This window comes from Talpa europaea (genome assembly GCF_964194135.1).
Source record: "Talpa europaea genome assembly, chromosome: X".
Taxonomy (NCBI): Eukaryota; Metazoa; Chordata; class Mammalia; order Eulipotyphla; family Talpidae; genus Talpa; species Talpa europaea.
This window is the reverse complement of record NC_140081.1, coordinates 8,080,744-8,101,554: the sequence shown is the minus strand read 5'-3', so window position 1 is coordinate 8,101,554 and position 20,811 is coordinate 8,080,744. Positions and strand designations below refer to the sequence as shown.

At 51.0% G+C, this 20,811-nt stretch overlaps 1 protein-coding gene across 4 annotated transcripts in view; it reads right to left on the bottom strand.

Moving 5' to 3' along the window:
* The window catches only part of NHS (NHS actin remodeling regulator), a gene marked incomplete at both ends in the record, with an annotated part of 287,399 nt that overhangs the window by 34,485 nt on the left and 232,103 nt on the right, over positions 1–20,811 (bottom strand). For all 4 annotated transcript variants that reach the window (XM_084259301.1, XM_084259302.1, XM_084259303.1 and 1 more), the window contains 2 exons: positions 295–428; positions 6,524–6,676. In XM_084259301.1, coding sequence (XP_084115427.1) covers positions 295–428; positions 6,524–6,676 — 287 coding nt within the window. The remainder of the gene's footprint in view (positions 1–294; positions 429–6,523; positions 6,677–20,811) is intronic.

Here is a 20,811-nt window from a genome sequence, read left to right as displayed (position 1 = left end):
ATTCCCATATTAGAGATGAAGAAACTGAGGACAGAAAAGGTCACCTGCCCTAAATCTTTCAGCTTGTTTGCAGAACTGGGATTTGAAGCACTTTCCCCTGATTTCGAGTCCTTGACTATTATTACTTTATTGCATTGTGCAATCAGTTAACTAAAAAGAAAGAAATAGGCCTGTTGTCCCACTCTATTCCAAAAAAGAGGCATTCCTTTCCGGATGCCGAAAGGGGGTAAATTCAGTTGTAAAATGCTCATGATCTGTTTCCAGCAACTTCCAAGTCCCGCTCGCCCAGCTCACCGTTAAGAAGTGGCGGTCCTTAACTTCGCGCCTCCGCTGGCTGTGAGCTGGGCCGTAGGCTGGCAGCGGAGGGGCTGCTACGGAGAGGGGAGCAGCAGCTCTCTGCTCCCGGCGGTCGCTCCGGCTCCGGTGCTCTGGGGGCAGAAAAACAATCATACTGAAACACACTTGGCACTTTCAGTTTCTCTCGCCTCCTTGGGAAGATGAGCAAAGGCTTGAGGGCAAAGTGAGTTTTTGCTAATCTAGCTCATTTATATACCAAATAAGGTTTTCAGGATGCTTCCAGATGACTTTCACATCATATTAAAATGAAATTGGACACCTACATTTCAGCGGGCCCAGCTCATAGTCTTTGTACTAGATGGCTCACTCTGAGTTTGCAAAAGGCAGTTTTCCCCAATGTGCCTCCTTTCCAAACAACTGAACAAAAAAAAGAAAAAGAGGGCCTCCCTGGTGGTGCAAGCGGTTGAGCGCCTCACTGTGAAGCTGTCCGCAGCCTCTGCAGCGCTGGTTCGATTCCGGCCAGCCAGCGAGAATCCCACATGGCGCGGCAGACCTCTCCTGTCTCACCCGCTGCTCCCCTCAGCAGTGTATTTCGTCAGTCTGCCTGTTCTGTTCCCTACTCTGCTCCGGTGAATCCTCTCACCCTCCCGCACATCTGGCCTGTACCCTAGCTCTTGTATAAATAAATATTTAAAAAAAAAAAAGAAAAAGAAAAAGAAAATCTGGAACAGAGGTGAAAGGTGAGCTGACATCACTGCTGGACAGTGGGCACAGACCCGCCAGAGCTGGCCAGGCAGTTCTGGGGACAGGCACTCACTGCCACCCTCAGCTGCTGTGGCCACACTGGCCCAGGCACGAGGCTCGCTGTGTGTTCATGAATTCTGCGAGCCAGTTTTTAAGCCATTGGTCACCATGGTGGGAGTATTTACAGCACAGAAATTGGCAGGTGGAACATATCCGGGATGTTATTTATTCCATTTTATTGTATTTTTTTCTTTTTTCAGCGTCTGTAACCAGCACACCATTGCAGCCAGCTCAGCCCTGCCATTCACAACAATCGGGGGGCTTTGAAATCTGGGGCTCCCACAAAGTAAAAGGATCCCAGTGACAACAGTTACTTGATTTAGGAATAAAGTCACCTCTGGGAAAAGCTAAGTTAGCTTTCTGGGTGTCTCAATGAGCCCAAAGTTCACCCTACCCACCACGCCCGCCACATCTAAGGCACCCCTCTTGCCAAAATCCTGCCCACACTCATGCCCAGGGCCTGAAATCTGGTGACACACTCATAACCAAGGCACACATTTGTGCTGCAGATTTCTTAAGTTCTCTGCCCATCTGTTATTTAAAATCACTATGACTCAGTACATTGCCAATAACAATCATGATGCCAAATATTTAATGGAGCAATTACCACACGCCAAAGACACTTTGCTATCATCTCAGCAACGTTGCGAGGTTGGCCCCGTCCCTGTTCTCCTCTGCAGATGCCTAAATACACTCCAGGAGCCCATGTGGCTGCCAAGCTGGCAGAGGCACGTGCTGGGCTCCGGCCCACTTCTGCCCACTATTTGACCTACAGGCACTCTAAGGTCGTGACACACCTTTTCACTCATTAGAGCCAGGTTATCTGGATTTGATAGTGCTTGGTTCAAATATTTTATCACATTGATAAATATAGAATATTGATAATATAGAATGCTTAGAACATTGATAATACAGAATGCTTGGCAGCTCCTATGCCACCAGTGACATTGTGACCATGACAGCAGACAGAAGTGAGTGCCCTGACCCTCTTGGGTGAGGCTGGCACCCTCTCCCCCAAGGCCCTGAATGCCCAGGGCGTTGAAAAGGTCATGATCTTTCTGTCTGTCTGCCTTTTTCACTAGGAGCTAGCCCCTGGAGGACAGACAGTATTTTATTCAGCTTTTAAACCCAGTACCATGGCGTACCTGTGACATAGTGGGTCTCAGTAAGTGTTTGTTGAAAGGCTGAAAGATTGAGTGCTTTCCTTGAAGGCTAGTCCTCAGCATGAGAAGGCATTCCCGGTCCCTGTCTTGCTCCCAGGCTGCATTGTCTGTGCCCTCACTCTCCGGCCCTTCTCCAAGGCCCTGTTTGTTCCCCACTGTGCCCTAATGCTGGCCTGTTCACTTTCTCCAGATTCGAAGTGCTGCAGGCTGACACCCCTCTACTAGCCAGGTTTCCCACTTCCATCCACATCTGCGTGGCCTGTCTGGGCCTCCCTGCCTGAACCCCCAAGTTTGCCTGTGACAGAGCAATGCGGCAGGACTCCTTGTCGTCCTTTGTTTGGGATTCTTTGGGCAAATATTGACTCCCGTTCAGAAGCAGAGAAGAGCCCTCGTCACCATGTAGGTCGTCTTTGCTAAACAGCCTCGCAGCCCGTTTATCAGGTAGCCTTCTTGAGATAAATGTCTTCCTTGTTCAAGTGTCTACCGCCAGAGCCACCTTCATTTTTCTTTGCAAGCACTGGGCTTTTCTAAATGGGCAACACAAGGAGAAAGGTTTCGGGGCCGCAATTGCTAAGGAAGAGTAGAAGGCAGGGGCTGGCGGTTAAAAAGGTGGAGGTGGGGAGGGATTTGGAGGGAAACATCAACTCAATTTCCCATTACTCCCCTCCTACACTTTCTTTTTTTTTTAAAGATTTATTTTTATTTATGCATACAAGAGCTGGGGCACAGGCCAGAGGTGTGGGGGGTGAGAGGATTCACCAGAGACAGAGTGGGGAGCAGAACAGGCAGATTAACCACAATACTGCTGAGGGGAGCAGCGGGCAAGACAGGAGAGGTCTGCTGCGCCATCTGGGTTGCTCCCTGGCCGGGGATTGAACTTGTGCTGCAGAGGCTGTGGATTGCTTCATAGGTTGCGTCTTAACCCCTTGCGCCACCAGGGAGGCCCATACACTTTCTTAAATACATCTTTTTCATTCATCCTGGGCCAGGCGTAGGCAGGTAAAGCAATGGCCTGTAGTTCTATCGTTTTTTAGGGGTAGGGTGGGAGTACATCTGTCCACTAGCGCCTGAAACCACAGGCCTCTTGCTCTTACTACACCTTGAGACCAACGGAATTTAGGCCCCAGCCTTGACACTTGAAAGGAAAGGAAATATAAAACAGAACTACCTCTCTCTAGTCACTTGGTGATTCCCCTCTCCCTTATGAACATAAATGTTGGTGTAACTTAAAGGTACTGTTGGCTCTGCGCATTAAAGAATTGCTAGGAAAAAAAGGAAGTAAAGAGGAACCGGATTCTAACTCACTGGAAATCCATGAAGGTGCTACCTCCTCTGGGGAGCCCTCCCTGAAGCTCCATGATGGCATGATTAGTGTCTTTCCTCTGAGCGCCCATCACTGTGTTGAAATGACCTGGTTCCTTGCCTGTCTCTCTCAGTAGACCAGGAATCTCCTGTGACCAGCAACCTGATTTACTGCTCTCTGGATCCTAGGCTTAGCACCATGCCTGGCCCTTAATAAATTTTATTGGTCGCTGTTGCACAGACCAGTTTCCAGGTTCTGATCTCAGTTCCCCAGATCCCTCCTGAGGGCCTCAGCTGTAGAAGGAGCACAAGGTTGCTATCACCATAGCTTCCCTTGACTGTGCTTCATTTTCCACTCCCTCCTGGTGGGCGCCAGGGTATTCCAGCTGTCCAAACAGAGACCCCTCAGGGACACTCACTGCGGCATTTGCTGAGCAAGGCCGTCCTCTGACGGGTCAGTACGAGTCCCGGCCACCAGATGGCACAAGTGGTATTCCGATGAGTGCACGGCTGAGCTACTGTGTTTCTTGGGCAAGGTTAAAAAAAAAAAAGCCACTTTCTAATTTTAATTCTACACTGCATGTTTTTAATTCTATGATGCCTATAATTCCTGTTTATGGTTCTCTGCAGTGCTATTAAAACTACTACACCCAAGATTTGCTATTGAGACAACCACAAAGCGAGCCAGTCTGTGGAGGGCAAGACGCAGCTCCTCGGTCTTCCTTCCAAACCCCAGGAGGCCCCATATCCCTCCCTCAGCCCCAGGAGGAAGTGCCGAAAAAATTGATATTGGCACTTGCTGTTTCTCAGTTCTGCCATTAAGTCCAAATCTGACAACGCAGTGAAATGTGATAGTGTACGAGCGGCTTAATGTTATCTGGTTGTATCTGGAAAGATCTAATCAGGGATGACTTATTAATAATAATAAAGGGATAGAAATAATTAGTGTAAAGGACTAACGTTACTCACGTTGTCTAATGATGGGATCAGAGAAAGTATTTAATGAGAAGGATCGATTCCTGGACAGTCATTCTGTGCCTCAATGCTCAACTGATTTTCTGCAGAATTTGATTCAGTTGCACAAATATTCAGTGAGGACCTACGATATGTCAGATTCACGCTAAAGACTGGGAAATTTTTAAAAAACTAATAGGATTAATGGTGGAAGGCATGTCCGTAAGAGGTTAGACAGGATGTACGGTTATGAGTGGCTGGAGGGGAGGGGACATAGGACATTACAGGACTCCTGCCTGATCTAGCTGCAAAGGAAAGGCAGGAATGTTAAGGGGGATTTCCGAAAGGCAGCTTGCACTAGAAATTTGTTAAAGAAGAACTTTTTAGCCAACTACAAAATTACAGTGAACAGTAAGAATGCCAGAAACTGGAGGATACCCATGGTCACCCTTCATTGTAAGTGGCACAGTACGGGCTGTATTGTAAATGGCAGAGTACGGGCTGCTGATGACCCAGGAGGGATTTCTAGAAGTCATCGCACTAGGGTGTCAGTAGGTTAACTCTTTCATTAAAAGGAACACTAGGGGCCCTCCCTGATGGCGCAGTGGGTTGAGCGCCGTGCTGTGAAGCTGTCCGCAGCCTCTGCAGTGTGGGCTCGATTCTTGGCCGGCCAGGGAGATACCCACATGGCATGGTAGACCTCTCCTGTCGCGCCCACTGCTCCCCTCAGCAGTGTATTTCAGTCAGTCTGCCTGTTCTGCTCCCCACTCTGTCTCTGGTGAATCCTCTCACCCTCCCACGCCTCTGGCCTGTGCCCCAGTTCTTGTATAAATAAATAAACCTTAAAAAAAAAAAAAGGAACACTAGGGACAGGGGAAAGGGAGAAGCCACACACACGTGGAAGAAAATCAATTGAAAACATTTGTCACTTTATTTCTCCATCTTGATAGTGACATTAAAATATTTATTTGAATTTTAATACCTTTGCAAAATGCCATTCCCTAAAAGAGGGTGGGAATTTAGAACAGAGACACTTGCTGTCACCATCTGTTTCCCCAGCAAGCATCGAAAGGCCAAAAAAGCTGGCATGCCTACTTCTGCTTCCCTAATTTAGGGGGTTCTTAGTCTCCTTGTCCTAATTAGAATGGTTAGAAGGCACTGACAAGTAGCCAGAGTCAAAAAAGTTGACTCCTGTATGTCTATCCCTGGCTTTCTCAGGACTGTGACTGTGAGAGAACTAAAAAGTGAAATATTTTTTGACTTGCTTCCCCAGGACACAGGCTGTAGGAGGAGGAAGAGAGTGTGGGTGGGAGTCGGGGTCCCCACACTGCACCTGACCTGCCGTGAGCAATTTTATCTCTCCAAGCCTCTGGGCTCCCCTGTGGAATGAAGAGTCCTGTGGGGAAGGTTCTGGATGATTGGGTGGGAGACAAGGATGACGGCCATCCTGCCAGGCACCGGGTAGTTCTGAACATGAAACAGTGCCCCAGATCCCACAAATACCACCCGAATTTTTCATAAAGGAGAAAGCCTAGAACCTATTTCTGAGTCAAACCGAATTCCCTTTTAATTACAATTGCAAGTTTGGGTTTTTTTCCGCTTGTGTTTATTATACGCAGAATGCACCAGTTTTGGGGTAGTGTCCCCCTGCCCTGACCTCTCCATTGCCCTAGGCTGTTGGTTCAGAATGGCTTCTGATCATCTGCACTTAATGCAAACCTACTTTTGATAGGCGCAGACATCTCACTGCGGTGAGTGTAGTTGTCCCGGGGCCTTTGCATATTGCAAATATTGTTATTATTGTTATAAATCATTTCCCTTTTATTCTTACATTTAGACCATACCACTGTTTTCATTTGTGTGTCTAGGCAGCTTCCAGCACCCTTGAATCTCCCTTCAGGGCATTTCCAAGTGCTGGCTATCACAAAGGAGGCAAGAAGCTCTAGATGGGACAAGCTCTGACTTCTCTCCCTGAAAAGCCCCCCAAGCTGGGGATCAGTCACCTCTGCGCAGGGCTTGCAGGCTCTGCCGGGCGTGGCGGTGCAGCTCCTCCACGCAGGGCGGCCTCGTGGCCGGGAGGAAGATGTTTCTCTGCTGGTGCCACGGCGCTCGGTAGTACACGCTCAGCTTGCTCTCGGCGTCCAGGTTGGAGACGGCTGCAGGACAGAGAGGGGACAGACCATTATAGCTCGCCGCCTTAACTTGTGTGTTCAGCAGACTCTGGGAGGGTGGGGGTCGGGGGGAGCCCGGGTAGAGAGGGTCCAGACTGCTGCCTTCTCCTTGGAATTCACTCCAGGCTGGAGAAAGGTTTGACGCTCACAATAAGGATGGGGGCAACCTTTGCCCCCAAACTAAGATATGAGAGACCCCAGGACACCAACCATCTGCTGTGATTGGCTAATTTACTCTCCACACCTTTACTTCGCATTCTCAGAGATGCTCATCAGTCTGGACAAGCACTGGCCCACCATGCTTGGGGGCGGAGGGGGGTGGGGGGGTCCTACCTTCCAGGAAAAGAAAGGAAACCTCCACAGTAAATGGAAAAGTCTGCCCCCGCACCAGTTGTCGGGACGAAGGGACTCAGAAGTACAGTTCGGTACCTTTGCTCCCAGATGCCCTCCTGAGCTTTGGCCCACCCTTTGCTCTGCTTTCTGTCTGCTGTGACCTCTGGCCTCACTATTTTACCTTATCCGGCTCTCCACCCGCCAACTGCACTGTCTGCCATCTTTCAAAGCATCGCTTAGTTTCCGAAGTGTCACCCAGCATTAAAGAAAGCATTACAGGTCAAGGGAGGGAAACCACAGCCAAGGCTGGCGAGGAGGGGGGCACGGTGCTTCGCAACTCATCCAAGGGGTCTGGAAGGAGCGGCACCCCCCACCCCTGATGCAGCACGTAACCCACACCGTCTCCACACACACTGAGCCTAGCATGGAGATCACCCATGAGGACAAGATACATTCAGATGGACAGAGCTGCTCCCAGCAGGAGGGAACGGCCCACCACACAGGGGGCCTCCTGAGCACCCGTGGCCAGCCAGCCTCAAGAATGGCGACCCCCAGCCCTGCCTGCCTGTGAGGCTCAGATGAGGTGTGGGACGCCGTGGGGAGGAAAGTGCAGAGGCCATATGTGGATCCAGTGCCCTGTTCCCTCTCTCCTGTGTTATGTATGCTGAAGGCAGAGGCTTTCATGACTTTGGAGGAATTCCCTGGTTCTGTGACTAGGATTGTCTTAAAAGTCAGCATCTCCCTGGAGACAGTGGTCAAGACAAGCTCAACAGGGCAGAGGTCATTACCAAATCCAACAGAGGTGGCCACGAATTCACATGCACATGACAGCTGGAGAAGGGATGGAACAGAAAGCCTGCCTGGTGGAAGGAAGAGGCAGGAAGGTCAGAGGGCAGCCCCAGAAGTAGAGGGGCTTCTGAGCCCCTCCTTTCTCGTGCCCATCCGACAGGAAGGTGGGAACCAGGATTCGGGGCGAGGCCCAGGTGACTTGGTGGTAGACCAGGAGACTCGTGAGTTTCTGAATCCCTCAGCATTACTCACGAGAAGCCCAGGGCGTTAACTCTTGATAGCCCCTCAGAGACCAGGTCGAGAGACCTCACTCTTCAGTCTTCCGTGGGGAAGAGCTAAGCTCCCACCGTTCACCTCAGTGTTACTCTAAAGAAAAGCCTTGCCAAAACACAGATTCCTGGGCTTCAACCAAGACTCCCTGAAGCAGGGTTTCTGACAAAGAGGCCTGGCAATCCATGTATCTGAAAAGTACCCCCCAGATTATTTATTTTATGGTCAGGCAAATTTGAGAAACACAAGATGTTATCTGATGACACCCTGGAGTCACGGCGTGAAGGGAGAGGGTAATGCGAGCGAAGGGAAGAGACGGCAGAAAATAATAACTTCCCCCGGCCCCGTCCTCACTTTCCAGCAGCTCTTACGTCCCAGCACGACGCGTGGCCCTGGGATGGCGCAGAACAGAGCACGCCAGGGTCCCTGCCGTGGGGCGCATCCGTTCTCGGGTTCCAGGTGAAAATGGTTTAGACGCAATTCTAGCTGGAAGCGACAGGCTGGGAGACGTGACCTCTTCCTGGGGCAGCTGGCAGACTCCTGCTTTAGTGTTCCACGTCCCCGCAAGAGGGCCCGAGGCCTCGACGCCAAAGGCCCTGAACCCCGGAAAGGTCGTGCTCACTCCGCCACCTCCACCTCTCTGCAGTAGGCAATCCCAAACGCAAGGCTAAGTTCACATATCATAAAAGAAAAGCAAAGACGTTCATCAAATATTAAATTAAGTCAAGTTCTCTGCAAGCCTGTTTTTGTGCCCTTTCTTTGCTGCTGCTCTACACACATTCTTACGGCACCACGGGGCCTGCCAGCGCTGCGTGTCCGGGCGGCTGAGTTCTGCCCACTGCTAGGACTGTGGGCTCGCAGGTGTGAAGACTGACACCTGAGTTCCTGCTCAGGCAGCCAAGTCGTGGTTCCTGGGAAGAACCAGCTCTCACCAGGACAAGCCTCGGGGCCCAGTGTCCTCACCTCTTCTCGTCCAAAGCCTTTATCTGCTGAGAAGCTACGACGGATTTCTGCCACACATTAGCAGGAGAACAGTTCACTCATTAGCTGCCGCAACAGGGTTTACCTCTTAGACAGAGAAGGAAGGAAACTCTTGAATGCCTTTGCCTTCAGTTTTGTCCTTTGGTTAAGAGCATTAACTAGTACTATGTGTCCACTGGAGGCAGACAGACGGGCACTAATGGAGCTCTGCCAGGGCGAACTATCCATTCACTTCCTTAAAAAGTCTATTCCTTTTCCTAAGCAACAGTTCACCGAAAGTTGAATCCACGCATCCGTAAGCTCCTGTGCCGCGGCCACTGCCGGGCGGTCCCAGCCTCTGCTCACCCGGCCCCTTTTGCCTCTTGGCTTAACACTATTACCAAAGCTGGGCCATGCAAGATGGCAGGTTTAGTCCCCCCAGTAATGTTCTTTCTCATAAATGACACAGAAAGAAGTGAGACGTCTCTCCTCCGCTGGTGGGAGGCCCCTCGAGGTAGGCAGAGTTCCAGGAGGTCCTCCCTGTTCCTGCCCCCTGGGGCACGTGCCTGCACAGCCCCTTCCCTTAGAGTAGAGGGGAAACCTGTGAATTCGGCTCATGACATGGCAAAGGGGATTTTAAGGTCCCCACTCCGTTGACTTTGAATACATTGGGGGATGACTGATCTAGGTGGGTCTGGTCTAATCAGGTGAGCCCTTCAAAAAAGACACAAAGTAGGGGAGACACTGGTTTTTTTTTTGGCCTTGGAGAAGCACACTGTGGCCTGGTAAGCAGCCATATGGCAGGATATGGTGGGTGGTCCTAGATGCTGAGGACCTCAGGCTTACAAGCCTCGGAGAACTGAATTCAGTCAGGCCCTTCGTAAAAGCTAAACTGTGCCCAGATTCCTGACCTGTGGAACTTGCGAGATAATCAATGGTGTTTTAAGCAGCTAAATTCGCGGTAGTTTATTACCAGGTACTAGAAAACCAATACTCCCCCACTATTTTAACTGTTTGCCTGGCCTGGGGCTTGTCCCTCCTCTCTCTAGCCCTGCTCCCCAAGGAAGGGGCAGCTGCTGGCACAGTTTACAATGGGGAATAGGGTGGTTGGTCTCCTTATGTGCCTCTATCGCTGCTCCTGTCCGAGCTTGTGGGCTCCTGCAGGAAGCTCTAACCCACGGCATTATGTGCACGGTATCCTCACGCCCCCCCCCCCACCGCTTCCATTCTGCAGCTAAGGAAACGGAAGCTCAGAGTAGGTAAGTAATTCCCAAGGTCACATACCTGCTAAGTGGAAGATCTGGGATTAGAAACCATCTCTGGCTTCCAAGCTGCTGTTCTTTCCCAAACTAATATTGACATAAGTTTGTCTAAACTCAGGCCGATTGGGGGGCGCGTGGAGCGGGCTGTCGGCCACATCCAGAGCATTTAGTGCTCGTCCAAACCAAAACAAAGGAGTTAGCATCGCTGCTCTCTGATTCAGCCATGGCATGGGGGAGTCTTTCAGAAAGTGCCGGGAAGACCTGCTAGGGAAGGCTTGTCCAGGAACACAGACGGCACCGCGAATAGACTCTACCACCAAAGCGCCGCAAGAAAATGCCAGCATCGGCCAGGTCCACTGGCAGCGAAGTCTTTATAGACTGAACTTAGTTCATTACCCTGTGAAACTCTCGAGATAATGGAATTGTCTAGACCTTGATTCATAGTGATGTATTGAAAGCCTGGTTATGGTCACTGGGTTTGTCTGAAATGAGCTGACGTGGAGGTAGGAAAGCTAGTGGCCCCGCTACTCTCTTGGAAAAACCAGGCCCATTTCTAGGGCTGGAGGAGGCTTCGGCTTAGGAACTGTTGGGAAGGGGAAAAACTGGGGACAGATACAATCTGGAGCCAGGCCTCATCAGCCCCAGCCTCCCCCAGCCCTGCTGGGGTTGGTACTTGCTTACTATCACCTCTCCCGGCCCCCTGAGCATCTCAGGGCCTTCAAGCTCTATGACCCTGAGCAGGAGGGCAAAGGGCTGATTCTCCGACCTCCAGTGTCCACCCCTGAGGCTGATGCTCTCCCCATACTGCTGCTTCTCCCTTGTCCCGGGCTGTCGACAACTCCAGAGCGGGACTATGACAGCTGAAAAAAGTTTGAATGTGAGGGGTGGTGAAAATTTCAGAAAAAAATGTGCCAGGTGATTTAGAAATGGAATTCCTATCCCTCAGGGGAGAGAAGGGGCCTAAAAAAATGCTCTTAGGATGGACTCCCCACACAGGCCTTGCCAACTCTGTCCTTCCTGCCCTTCCACCCTCGACAGCCCATCACACAACTTTCTTCTGGGAACGCACCCCTCCACCGACCATCCAGTCTGCCGGCCTGTGACAGAAAGCAGTAAGGAGTGAGCGCAGCCAGAGAGTAACGCGCATCTGAACTGGTCAGGACTGCCGACGCCACCCGGGGCCCTGCTAGGCCGAGTCGAGCCTCAGCAGCCAAATGGAGCCCTACTCAAGCCCTCTATGGCTGCTGCCCAAATTCTCTGCTCTGTTGCGGGCAGTGGAGGGGATTGCTCCCAGTGAAACCCCTCATTCCCACCTGCCCTTGCTCCTGCGGCGACCGTTCCCTTGCACACTCTGCTTGGCGGCACGAGGGAGGAGCAGCAGGGGCCCGACAGCTGCGGCATTGCCCACCTCAGGGGCCAGGTTCCACAGCCTGCCCCGATGGGCCTCCTTTTCTGTTGAATCACAGCAGTTCAGACTTGTTCCTCACCACGGACAAAGCATCCACCTCGGACCCCTCTGCTTCAGAAACATCTAGGCTTCCCAACAAGTCGCAGCGCCCTGAAAGAGCCCCACACCCACAGACTAGAACACGTTGCTGTATTTCTTTATGCACTAAAAGGACCTAGAACGGGCTTTCCCCCTCGAAATATTTCTCTCACCTTCTAAAACAAATTCACTTCACACCAGGAGGAGCACTGAATCATGGCGGTTGCTATTGCCCCTTTAATGTCCACCTCCTGTGCAAAGACGGAGAAGCGTGGGCTGGACTCGTAGTTCCATGTCCTTGTGCGCATCATGGCTCGGCCCAGGGTCAAGTTTACAGTGAGGGTTGGAGTCCAGCTCGGAGTCCCGCCCGCTCTGCATGTACCTCTACGAGGCACCAACATCAAGAGAGGTCGCCTCACCCACCGGAAAGACCATGTGGGCCAGCTGTGGCAGGGCACAGGGGGAAGTCCCTGGGCGCCAGGATGGAAAGGTGGGCACTGAGCCAGCAGCAGTAGATCTAGAACGAGTGAGCAACCCCTGTCGGCCTCTGTACCCTCTGCTAGCAAGCGGGGAGCACACAGCCTTCAGAGAGTGGTCTGAGCAGCCAACGAAATGACAAAGTCCTTGTGTGTCACTGCTTGTGAAAGATGCGTCCCTTCTCTGGACCAAGAGGCCGGGACTGGGGTCCAAGTGCAAAAAAGACCAAAGTCTGGAGCCTTCCTAGTTTCTTTTTCTCTTTATTTTCCTGTCTTCTTGGTGAGTGAAGTATAAACAAGATGAGGCCACAGAAAGCACTCGGGGTGGGGGCGGCGGGGCTTACATTCTGGAAACTGGAAGGAAGGTTGCCCACAGTCAGGGAGCCTGTGGCCTCTCTGACGGGGGGGGGGGGGGGCTGCCCCCTATCTGAAGCTGGTTGCATTGGGCCGAGTTCAGCCTACTGACTTGGACATGCTGGCTCTCTGAGTCCCTGTCAGGCCGCCACACTATCCATTCTCCTTAGAAGCGGTTTGTAATTTATTTGTTTATCTTCAGGTCATTCTATTGCCATGTTCTACACCGTGCATTTCCCCCAGAATGTAAGCACGTAGCCATCTGTCACAGCTCAGCTATTGTTTTAAGAAAATTCCTTTAGGCATCCAGCAGAGTCATTGGATTCTGTTGCTGGAAGGGACCTTGGAAATTACGGAATTCTGTGTTTTTTCAAACCGCGGGGCATGACCCATTAGTGGATTGTGAGATCCATTCAGCAGATCAAGACTAGCATTTTTAAAAACAATGAAACAGAATACAGTCAAACAGAAAATACCAAGGCGCGCTGCACGTAGTAAGTATTGTTTTGCGAAGCTATTGTTTCTGTCACCTGTGGGTGCATGTGTGTGTCTGTGTACACTGCCTTGTGAGGCGCAAATGCGGTTCACGCTCTGGGTATTGTCAACACGCTGAAAGCTGTTTAGGCCGCCCCTCTCATGTACTGCGGAGGAAATCGAAGCGCAAGGATTTGACCCAAGATCATAGAGCTGATTCTCAGAAAAGGCGAAAACAAAAGCTCAGGCCTCCTGAGCCCGGGTCCATGCTTCCCCCTTGCAGCCTCTTCCTCCCGCGCCGATGTTCAGCCTGCCCTCTGGGCCCTTCATCTCTCTCAGTCGTCACTTGCTGCCTATCCCATCTATTAGGTTGGCCTTTCTCCCAAAACCTACCCTCAACTGTTCTCTAAGAAACCAGCCATTTTTATTTTAGGATTCAGGCGCGCTTGGGCCCAGGGAGCAAACAAGTTAGTTCCCCAGGAGGCCGCCTGCTGCCTGTCAGCAGACCTCGTACTGAGTGGCACTCAAAGAGCAAGGCCCGGGGTAGGTATTAGATTGAGTCTATTAAATTAGTGATGGTCCCCTGTTCTGACCTACAAAGTCTATCTCAACTAGCTCGACCTAGTAACTAGATCACCCCCTCCCTGTCAGCTTCACCAGAGGGGTCATCGTGCTGTTGCCGGTAAAGAGCTCGATTTCCAGCAACCTGGACCGAAAATAACCATCACCAAGTCATGACCCACTTGTGCCAGCTGTCAGGCCACGCGTGCCTGTGCTTGAGTCAGAGCGCAAGAAACCCTGCTTCACCAGCCCCACGCCCCGTCCAGAAATGCCGGCAGTTTTCTAAGTTTGAAAACAAGTTAAAATACAGAAAAAATGATCCTGATCAGAAGTAGGAACTTGTATCTCAGGAGCACCAAATGGAGAGTTAAGAAATGCTTCCAAGGTCCAGAAAAGGGTGAATGTCACAAATCTGTTTTCATTATTTGCAAAGAACCTATCGCGGCTGCGCCAGCGAGTGTCGTCCTCAGTCATCTCGGTTCCTTGCAAGCCGCGGAGGGAAAGGAAGGAAGCACATAAAGACTAATACGGGGTGAAAAGCCCCTTCACTCCTGCCCAAGTAACTGATGCGATGCCGTGAACACAGGCACACGTGACATCCAGGGCAGGAAAAAGCATGTGAAGTCACCTTTCCATCCGGGAGACACAGCACACTGTGCCTGGATGCGGGAGGCGGCGGGGCTGTTTTCCTACACGGCGCGCAAAGCCGCCCTCGTCCTCCTGGGCAGATGTCCTTGGCTCCGTGAACTCGTGAAGCAGTAAGAATTAACATGTGACATCCAATTATTTATGCTAATACATCTCTTCTCCTCGAAGAGGTTAGTCTCTGAAAATTTACTTAGAGATCACCAGCAAGGATGGAAAATTTTAAAATACTTACAAAAAGGCCCCACATGCCACCTCCACTGCACTCACTTAGAATTATTACTTGCTAATTAGTATCTTTGTAGGTAGGAGAGAAGTGATGCCCTTTATTGGGCCAACAAAGCAGCTATAAATACCCGAGCCTGCAAACCAAAAGCATTCTTTTCCAAGGACCTTTCCACCCCAAAAGCTAGATATTTATAATGAGTTCTGTGCTTTCTATAAAAGACATCGTCTGAGCTACATACGTGGGGAATACTTAACACACAATATATTGAATCTGGCCTCAGAAAAGATGTGTTCTCTTGTGACTCAATTAGCCCGAGTCTAGCTGAGTCTGCAGTGATACCGAGGGAGGTTTGCTCTCCATGGACAGTTCTTTCCCTCTGTCTGCCTGTGGAAGACGGATTCTGAGAATGAAAAGAGGCGTTGGGTTCCCCCAGGACAGGCGTTGAGACAAAGGTTCAGGGACAAGTCTAGTTCATTTAGGGGGACATGCTCTGGAGCTACCGGTAGGGGGCGTGGGGAAGGAGAAGGGAAGCAAGTCAATAAGGGTGGCTCCAGAGCACGTTGTGGATGTGGGTAAGTGGGGTCAGATCCCCTTGGGAGCCCGTGCTGAACACACATCTTGGAGGCGAGGGAGCTGGAATATCTACCACTCCCTACCAGGCCCTGGTTGAAGGCTGCTGAGGCGCCAGAGCCATATTTTCCTTCTGGAAAAGTAGCCCACCCCATCCCCACCCCCCCACCCCCGCCAGAGAAAATCCTTAGGCCGAGAACACAGATCCTGGGAAATGTCAACCAGTGCCTGTGCCCTGAATTGATAAGGGCAGGACACCAATAGTTTTGGGGTTTTAGGCATGTAACCCTCCCAGCACACAAGCACGTGTGTTTGGAATCCGGGGTATCTTGACTGTGCAGCTGGCTAATTTGAAAAGTCCTCCAAGGCCAAAGTAGCTTCAAATGGATTTGTTGTTCCAATCCCCGAGGGTGGCAGTGAAGAACCCTGCCAGAGGGCTCGAGATGCTGGCTGGAATGTCAGCTGGGAGGGCGCGGCCTGGAGGCCAGGCTGAGGAGACACTGCCTCCCTCAGGGCCACTCTGCCCACACCGGGGGCCCTGCATCCTGTGTGGAGCTGAGCAACCCACTGGACCTCTGGAGGCCTTTTCCACCCTTGTTGGGGTTTCAGGCATCATAAGGTGGCCCAGGTTCTTCCGGCATGTATGCTGCCGCAGACCTGGCAGCGGCCCTGTCTCGGGGAAGCCCTGGCTTCCCTCAGAGGCAACGGGCTGAGATGCACACCGCACACCAGGGTGTTTGTCACGGCCACGTAGCCACTGACTCTGGCCTTTTCCAGTAGACAGAGCTACAAAATATGTACATCTCAGACGGTGAAAATAAATCAGGAGTTTAAACCACCATTTCCAATTCAAATCTAAGATTACAGGTTTTAATTTAACTTCCTTGATTTTATAATTGATCTCTTTTCTCTTAGGCTGAAAATCATGATTCTTAATGACAGTGGAATAATTTCTTATTTGAATAGTCTCAAAATGACTACACTAAGACTACTGAATGCGGTGTAAGGTTTCTTTTTGTTTTTCTTTTGTCTCTAGGATATATCTTCGATCAGAAATGTATAGGAAACGTTGTTTTGTTTAAAAGTCACGCGAGGGCCTCCCCAGTGGCACAGCGGTTGAGCACTGGGTTGCGAAGCTGCCCGCAGCCTCTGCAGCGCCGGTTCGATCCCAGACCACCAGGCGAGGGTCCCACATGGCGCGCAGACCTCTCCTGCCGCGCCCGCTGCTCCCCTCAACAGTGTATTTTGTCAGTCTGCCTGTTCTGCTCCCAGCTCTGGCTCTGGTAAATTCTCTCACCCTCGCGCACTTCTGACTGTATCCAGTGCTTGTACAAATATATAAATTAAAATCTTTAAAAAAATAAAAAAATAAAAGACACGCAAAAGGACTGACAGTACTGAAGGCAGTGACCGCTAAGGGCCCGTATGTTCCTTCGGCTCCACAACACGAGAAACCCGAGAGAAGTCCTCACGCCCCATTCGGGTGGAACTAGTCCATGAATAATTAAAATTCACCTAAAGAGTCTGTGTTTTGAATTTACAGTTTATTTGAGAAAAACATCCAAGCCTGCTTGTCCGTCACACTCCTCTGCCTCACATGTTACAACTAGGCGTTCTTGCCCTTCTCCTCTTTTCTCTTGGGAACTCTGCCGCTGCCTCTCCTCAGAGGAGCTGGGCTGGCTTTGTTGAGTAAGAGCACAGAGAAGGCCATGTGGTGTGAGGAGAGCCTTTGATCTCCAGAAGACTTGAAAACTCAAGCCCGGAGGTCTTGGCATTTATCCCAGAGATCAAACACATGTGTTGGCACCTGCAGGGAAAAGGGAAATGAAGTCGCCTTTTTTGAATCCAGAGCCCAGGATGGAAACGCCATAAGCAATAGCAGAACCTACCAAAGGCCGTGGGCCCATCAGAAGCTCCGAGTAGCCTCGCTGGGGAGGCTGGGTGGGCCACACACACACAGATCAGACCACGTCACCTGCGAATGAGCCTAAAACCAAGACACTAGGCCGAACCGTTTGACAGTCCTATTTTTCGGTAGGCTAAAATAGTTGAACGTCGTCAGCTTCATATGGTTCAAATTTATCGTTCTTAAATTTAAGCAACTGAGGTTCAGAAACTCAGTGATCTTTCAAAATAGGAAATCCCACCCTACCTCCTGCTGCCAGGCTCAAGGCATGTCCGTCATGTTTCTCTTCTCTGGTTGACTTGCTAAGCAGGCAGGCAGAGGTGAGAGAGGGGAGGAAGACGTGACAGCAGCCCACTGGCTGCACAGGGTCTAGGGGTCGCGGTGGAGAGCAAAGCCCTCCGCCCCGGCACTGGCCGACGTGGTTGCGAGCCTGGCCAGCGCCCCCTCCACCTCCTGACCTCCGAGCTTGCCGAGTCTCTGACTAATCTCCCTGGGGCCTGAAACGCAGGACATGTCACCTCGTATGTTCAAGGTCCTGTGCAGAGGTGCTTGAAGAAAAAGGGAGGCCACCCGTGCCCTCGGGAGCTTATAACCTGGTAGCCACAGGAGACAGATGGATGATAATTCGAGGCGGGCTCAAGTGCGCATCCTGCGAGGGCACGGGGTGAAAAGAGATGCTCACTGGTTGGGGAAGGGGTGCAAGGCCGAGGCAGCACTGGAGTGAAGGGAGCGCTGATGGATAGGATTAGCAGGGAGGTTGGGAAAGGCTGGAAGAGGGCCAGGTGGCATTTCCATTTTGAGGTTAAAAAAAATTGAAAATTGGCAATTTCATATGAGCTGCCCCCGTGCGCCCGCTGGGGAGAGGCGGTCGTGAGTGCAGACCTGGTCCCGGGGCGCGTCTGCCACAGCTGGAGCGGGAGCTGTGTGAGGCGGGGACTTAGCAAGCATGTGCAGGAAGCAGGCACTGGGCTAGGCTCTTGACATGGGCAATCTCATTTGGTTTCCACAGTAACTCCAGGAAGCACATTTGATTATCTCCGATTTACTAAGCAGGCAGAGAGAGATTAAGAACCTTGGCCAGCGGCCCGAACATTATAAATGCCAGCGCCGGGACTGAAGGCAAGCACATGTGATTCCAAGGCCTCACACCACTTTCTACCTTTCTAGCCCACCTTCCGCCCCACACCACTGCCCCACACAGGAACAGATGTCCACGTAGGAAGGCCACGGTCATCCCTGCGAGGAAGACTGAAGGGGTTCAGTGGAGAACCCTCAGTGGCCCAGATGAGGAGCCAAGCCCAAGGTGCCACGTACACAACGCTGTGCGGTGGCCCCGAGCGAGCAGACTGCAGCTCACGGCAGGGGACCGGAGATGGGCTTGCTTGTATGTCTTACACCCGCCAGCTGAGCAACAGTCTAGAACACTGACCCATATGTTGCAGGTGCTCAAGTATATGGTTTACGTGGTTGAATGGATGTGGCTCAACTCCATAAATGGTCCAATTTATACACCTTGTGGCTTTCTCTGTCTCCTTTTATATCTCTGTTCTTTGATCTCTTTCCTTTTGGATAAATTCTACTTACTACTAGCTCAAGTTGGATCTCCTGCATGAAGCCACTCAAGACCCTCCTAGGCCCACCTGGTTCACTCATCCATTCATTCATTGAACAGTGAATCATGAACGACCTCCTATATCCTGAGATATAGCCGCGGACCTGACAGAGAGAATCCTTTCCCTCATGGAGCTTACATCCAGGAAGGAAGAAGCCCAGGAAGTAAATTGATGGATAAGGGAGGGTGAAATCAGGTAGTAAAAATTACTCTAGTAAAATGAGACAGGGGGGTGTGAGAGAGAGGGAGCAAGATTATTGGGGAGGCATGGCACAGAGGAAATGACGTAATGGCCAGGAAGGCCCAGCTTCTCAACTAGGCATCGGAGATACCAAAGTAAGGGAGCTCGAGGGGGCCCTTGTCCACATGGAGCTGACCTCTAGTGGAGTGACCTCTTCCTCCAGCATAGAGTAGCAATTTGGCTTAGTTGTTTACCAAAGCCATTTCCTCTTCTTCTTGGGCATGCAGCTGGATCCATTTCCCAGCCTCCCTTGCAGTTGGGCGGGGCCATCTGTTGACGTCCAGCGGTAGAATAGGAGTAGAAGCAATGTGAACCACTTGTAGCAGCGCCCTGAAAACCTCCCACATACTCTCCTTCAAGTTCTTGAAAACGTGGAAGCCATACAGGGCAAGATGAAAGATGGTAGATCCATAGTCTAGAAGGAACCTAAATCCTCGAATTCCAGGTGGGAGAGGAACTACCCACCAACAAAGAAAGCCCTATTCTGAATATTATGCAATTGAGGAATAAACCTGAACTTTATGCAGCCACTGAGATATCGGGGGTTATTTGTTCCATCAGCTGGCATTCCTCTGATTTGCTGAGTCACGGTACCCTAGCATGGTTGTGCGTGTGCCCCACGTCTGTCTGTTTACCTCTGTACTCTGATTTCCCCTTTCCTTCCTGTGCATCCTACCCGCCCCTCCTCTCAGAACACAGCAGTGCAATCCGAGGTTTGCCCTTCTTAGGCAGGTGCTTTGATATCCGCTCATTAAAGTGGGCTTCTGCTTTCGCCGCTGTGCCAAGTCAATGGATGCTTTTACAGCTCCGTAAGTCATTTGTCCTTTTAGGTAAGGGAATGAGCAATGCTTTCATCTTGTCTCTTTTAGTTTGCTTAGAAGACACGTTTTCCAAACCATCAAATGCGCCCATTATCTCAATCCTTCCCCAAATGATGATAATTTCCAAGTTGGCAGGGCCGGGGTTAACGCGACTCCGCATATACCCATATAGCTCCCTGTTCCCACCGCCCCCCAGGCTATATGCTTCTTCAGAAGCAAGTGTCTCTGTATCGCAGCACCAAGTACAGGGGCAAGCACATAGTAGGTGCTACAAAAATGCTTGCTGAACAAATAAATACGGTGACTGAATACACTGGCATGCCATGAAAATAATCTGCAAAAGTTGTTCTTCAGAAAACATCTCTGAAGCCACCCCCTTGCTTCTTGACGGTCGGCATTAACAAAAGCTTTTCTGTGACTTCCGTGCAGAAGTCAGGCTGCATTACGTGTCACTCCGGGCACCCACAGAGCTGAGGGTGCCCAGGACTCTGCTGCCCAGCTAAGTGCTGACTTTGTCCTTCTCCTGTGCCTCACTGACTGCTTCAGAGCTATCTCCAGGAGGCTGCAGGTAGATCACGCTTTGTCCTGACACCCCCAAGTCACTGAATCCCACACTGGTTCTCACCACCTCAGGGCCATCCCAGGGCCCTCTGCTCCAGATGTCAGCTTTCTGCGAGAGCCACAATGCAGAGCTGCTGGTCCGAGACACCAAGGTCAGACCAATTTGGTCAAAGAGCAAGATCTGGAAAGGGATGGGCTGTACCATTGCCTTGAAGAGTCAAGACATTCTTTTATTGGTGTTTTTCGTGTATAGCGTCAGCCCCGTGCAGTTGAAACACAAATGCCAACAACGGCCAACCAGCTGGTGTGAGTCAGTGACATCGGCCCAGAGACTATTTTGGGCCCAAGCAACAGTCCAAGTCACATGCATGGTCATCTCACTTGTTCTAACAAAAGATTAACCACAGGAAGGGGCCTTTTTGATAGAATTTCACACACTGCCAAAACAGCCAGCTAAGCTGGTCATTCCAGAAATGCTTGGGAGCCATTGATTAGTTCAGCGCCTTCACATAACCCATAAGCCAGGCTTCTGAACTGACTCCCCAAAGTTGCAAGTGAATTCAGTGGAAG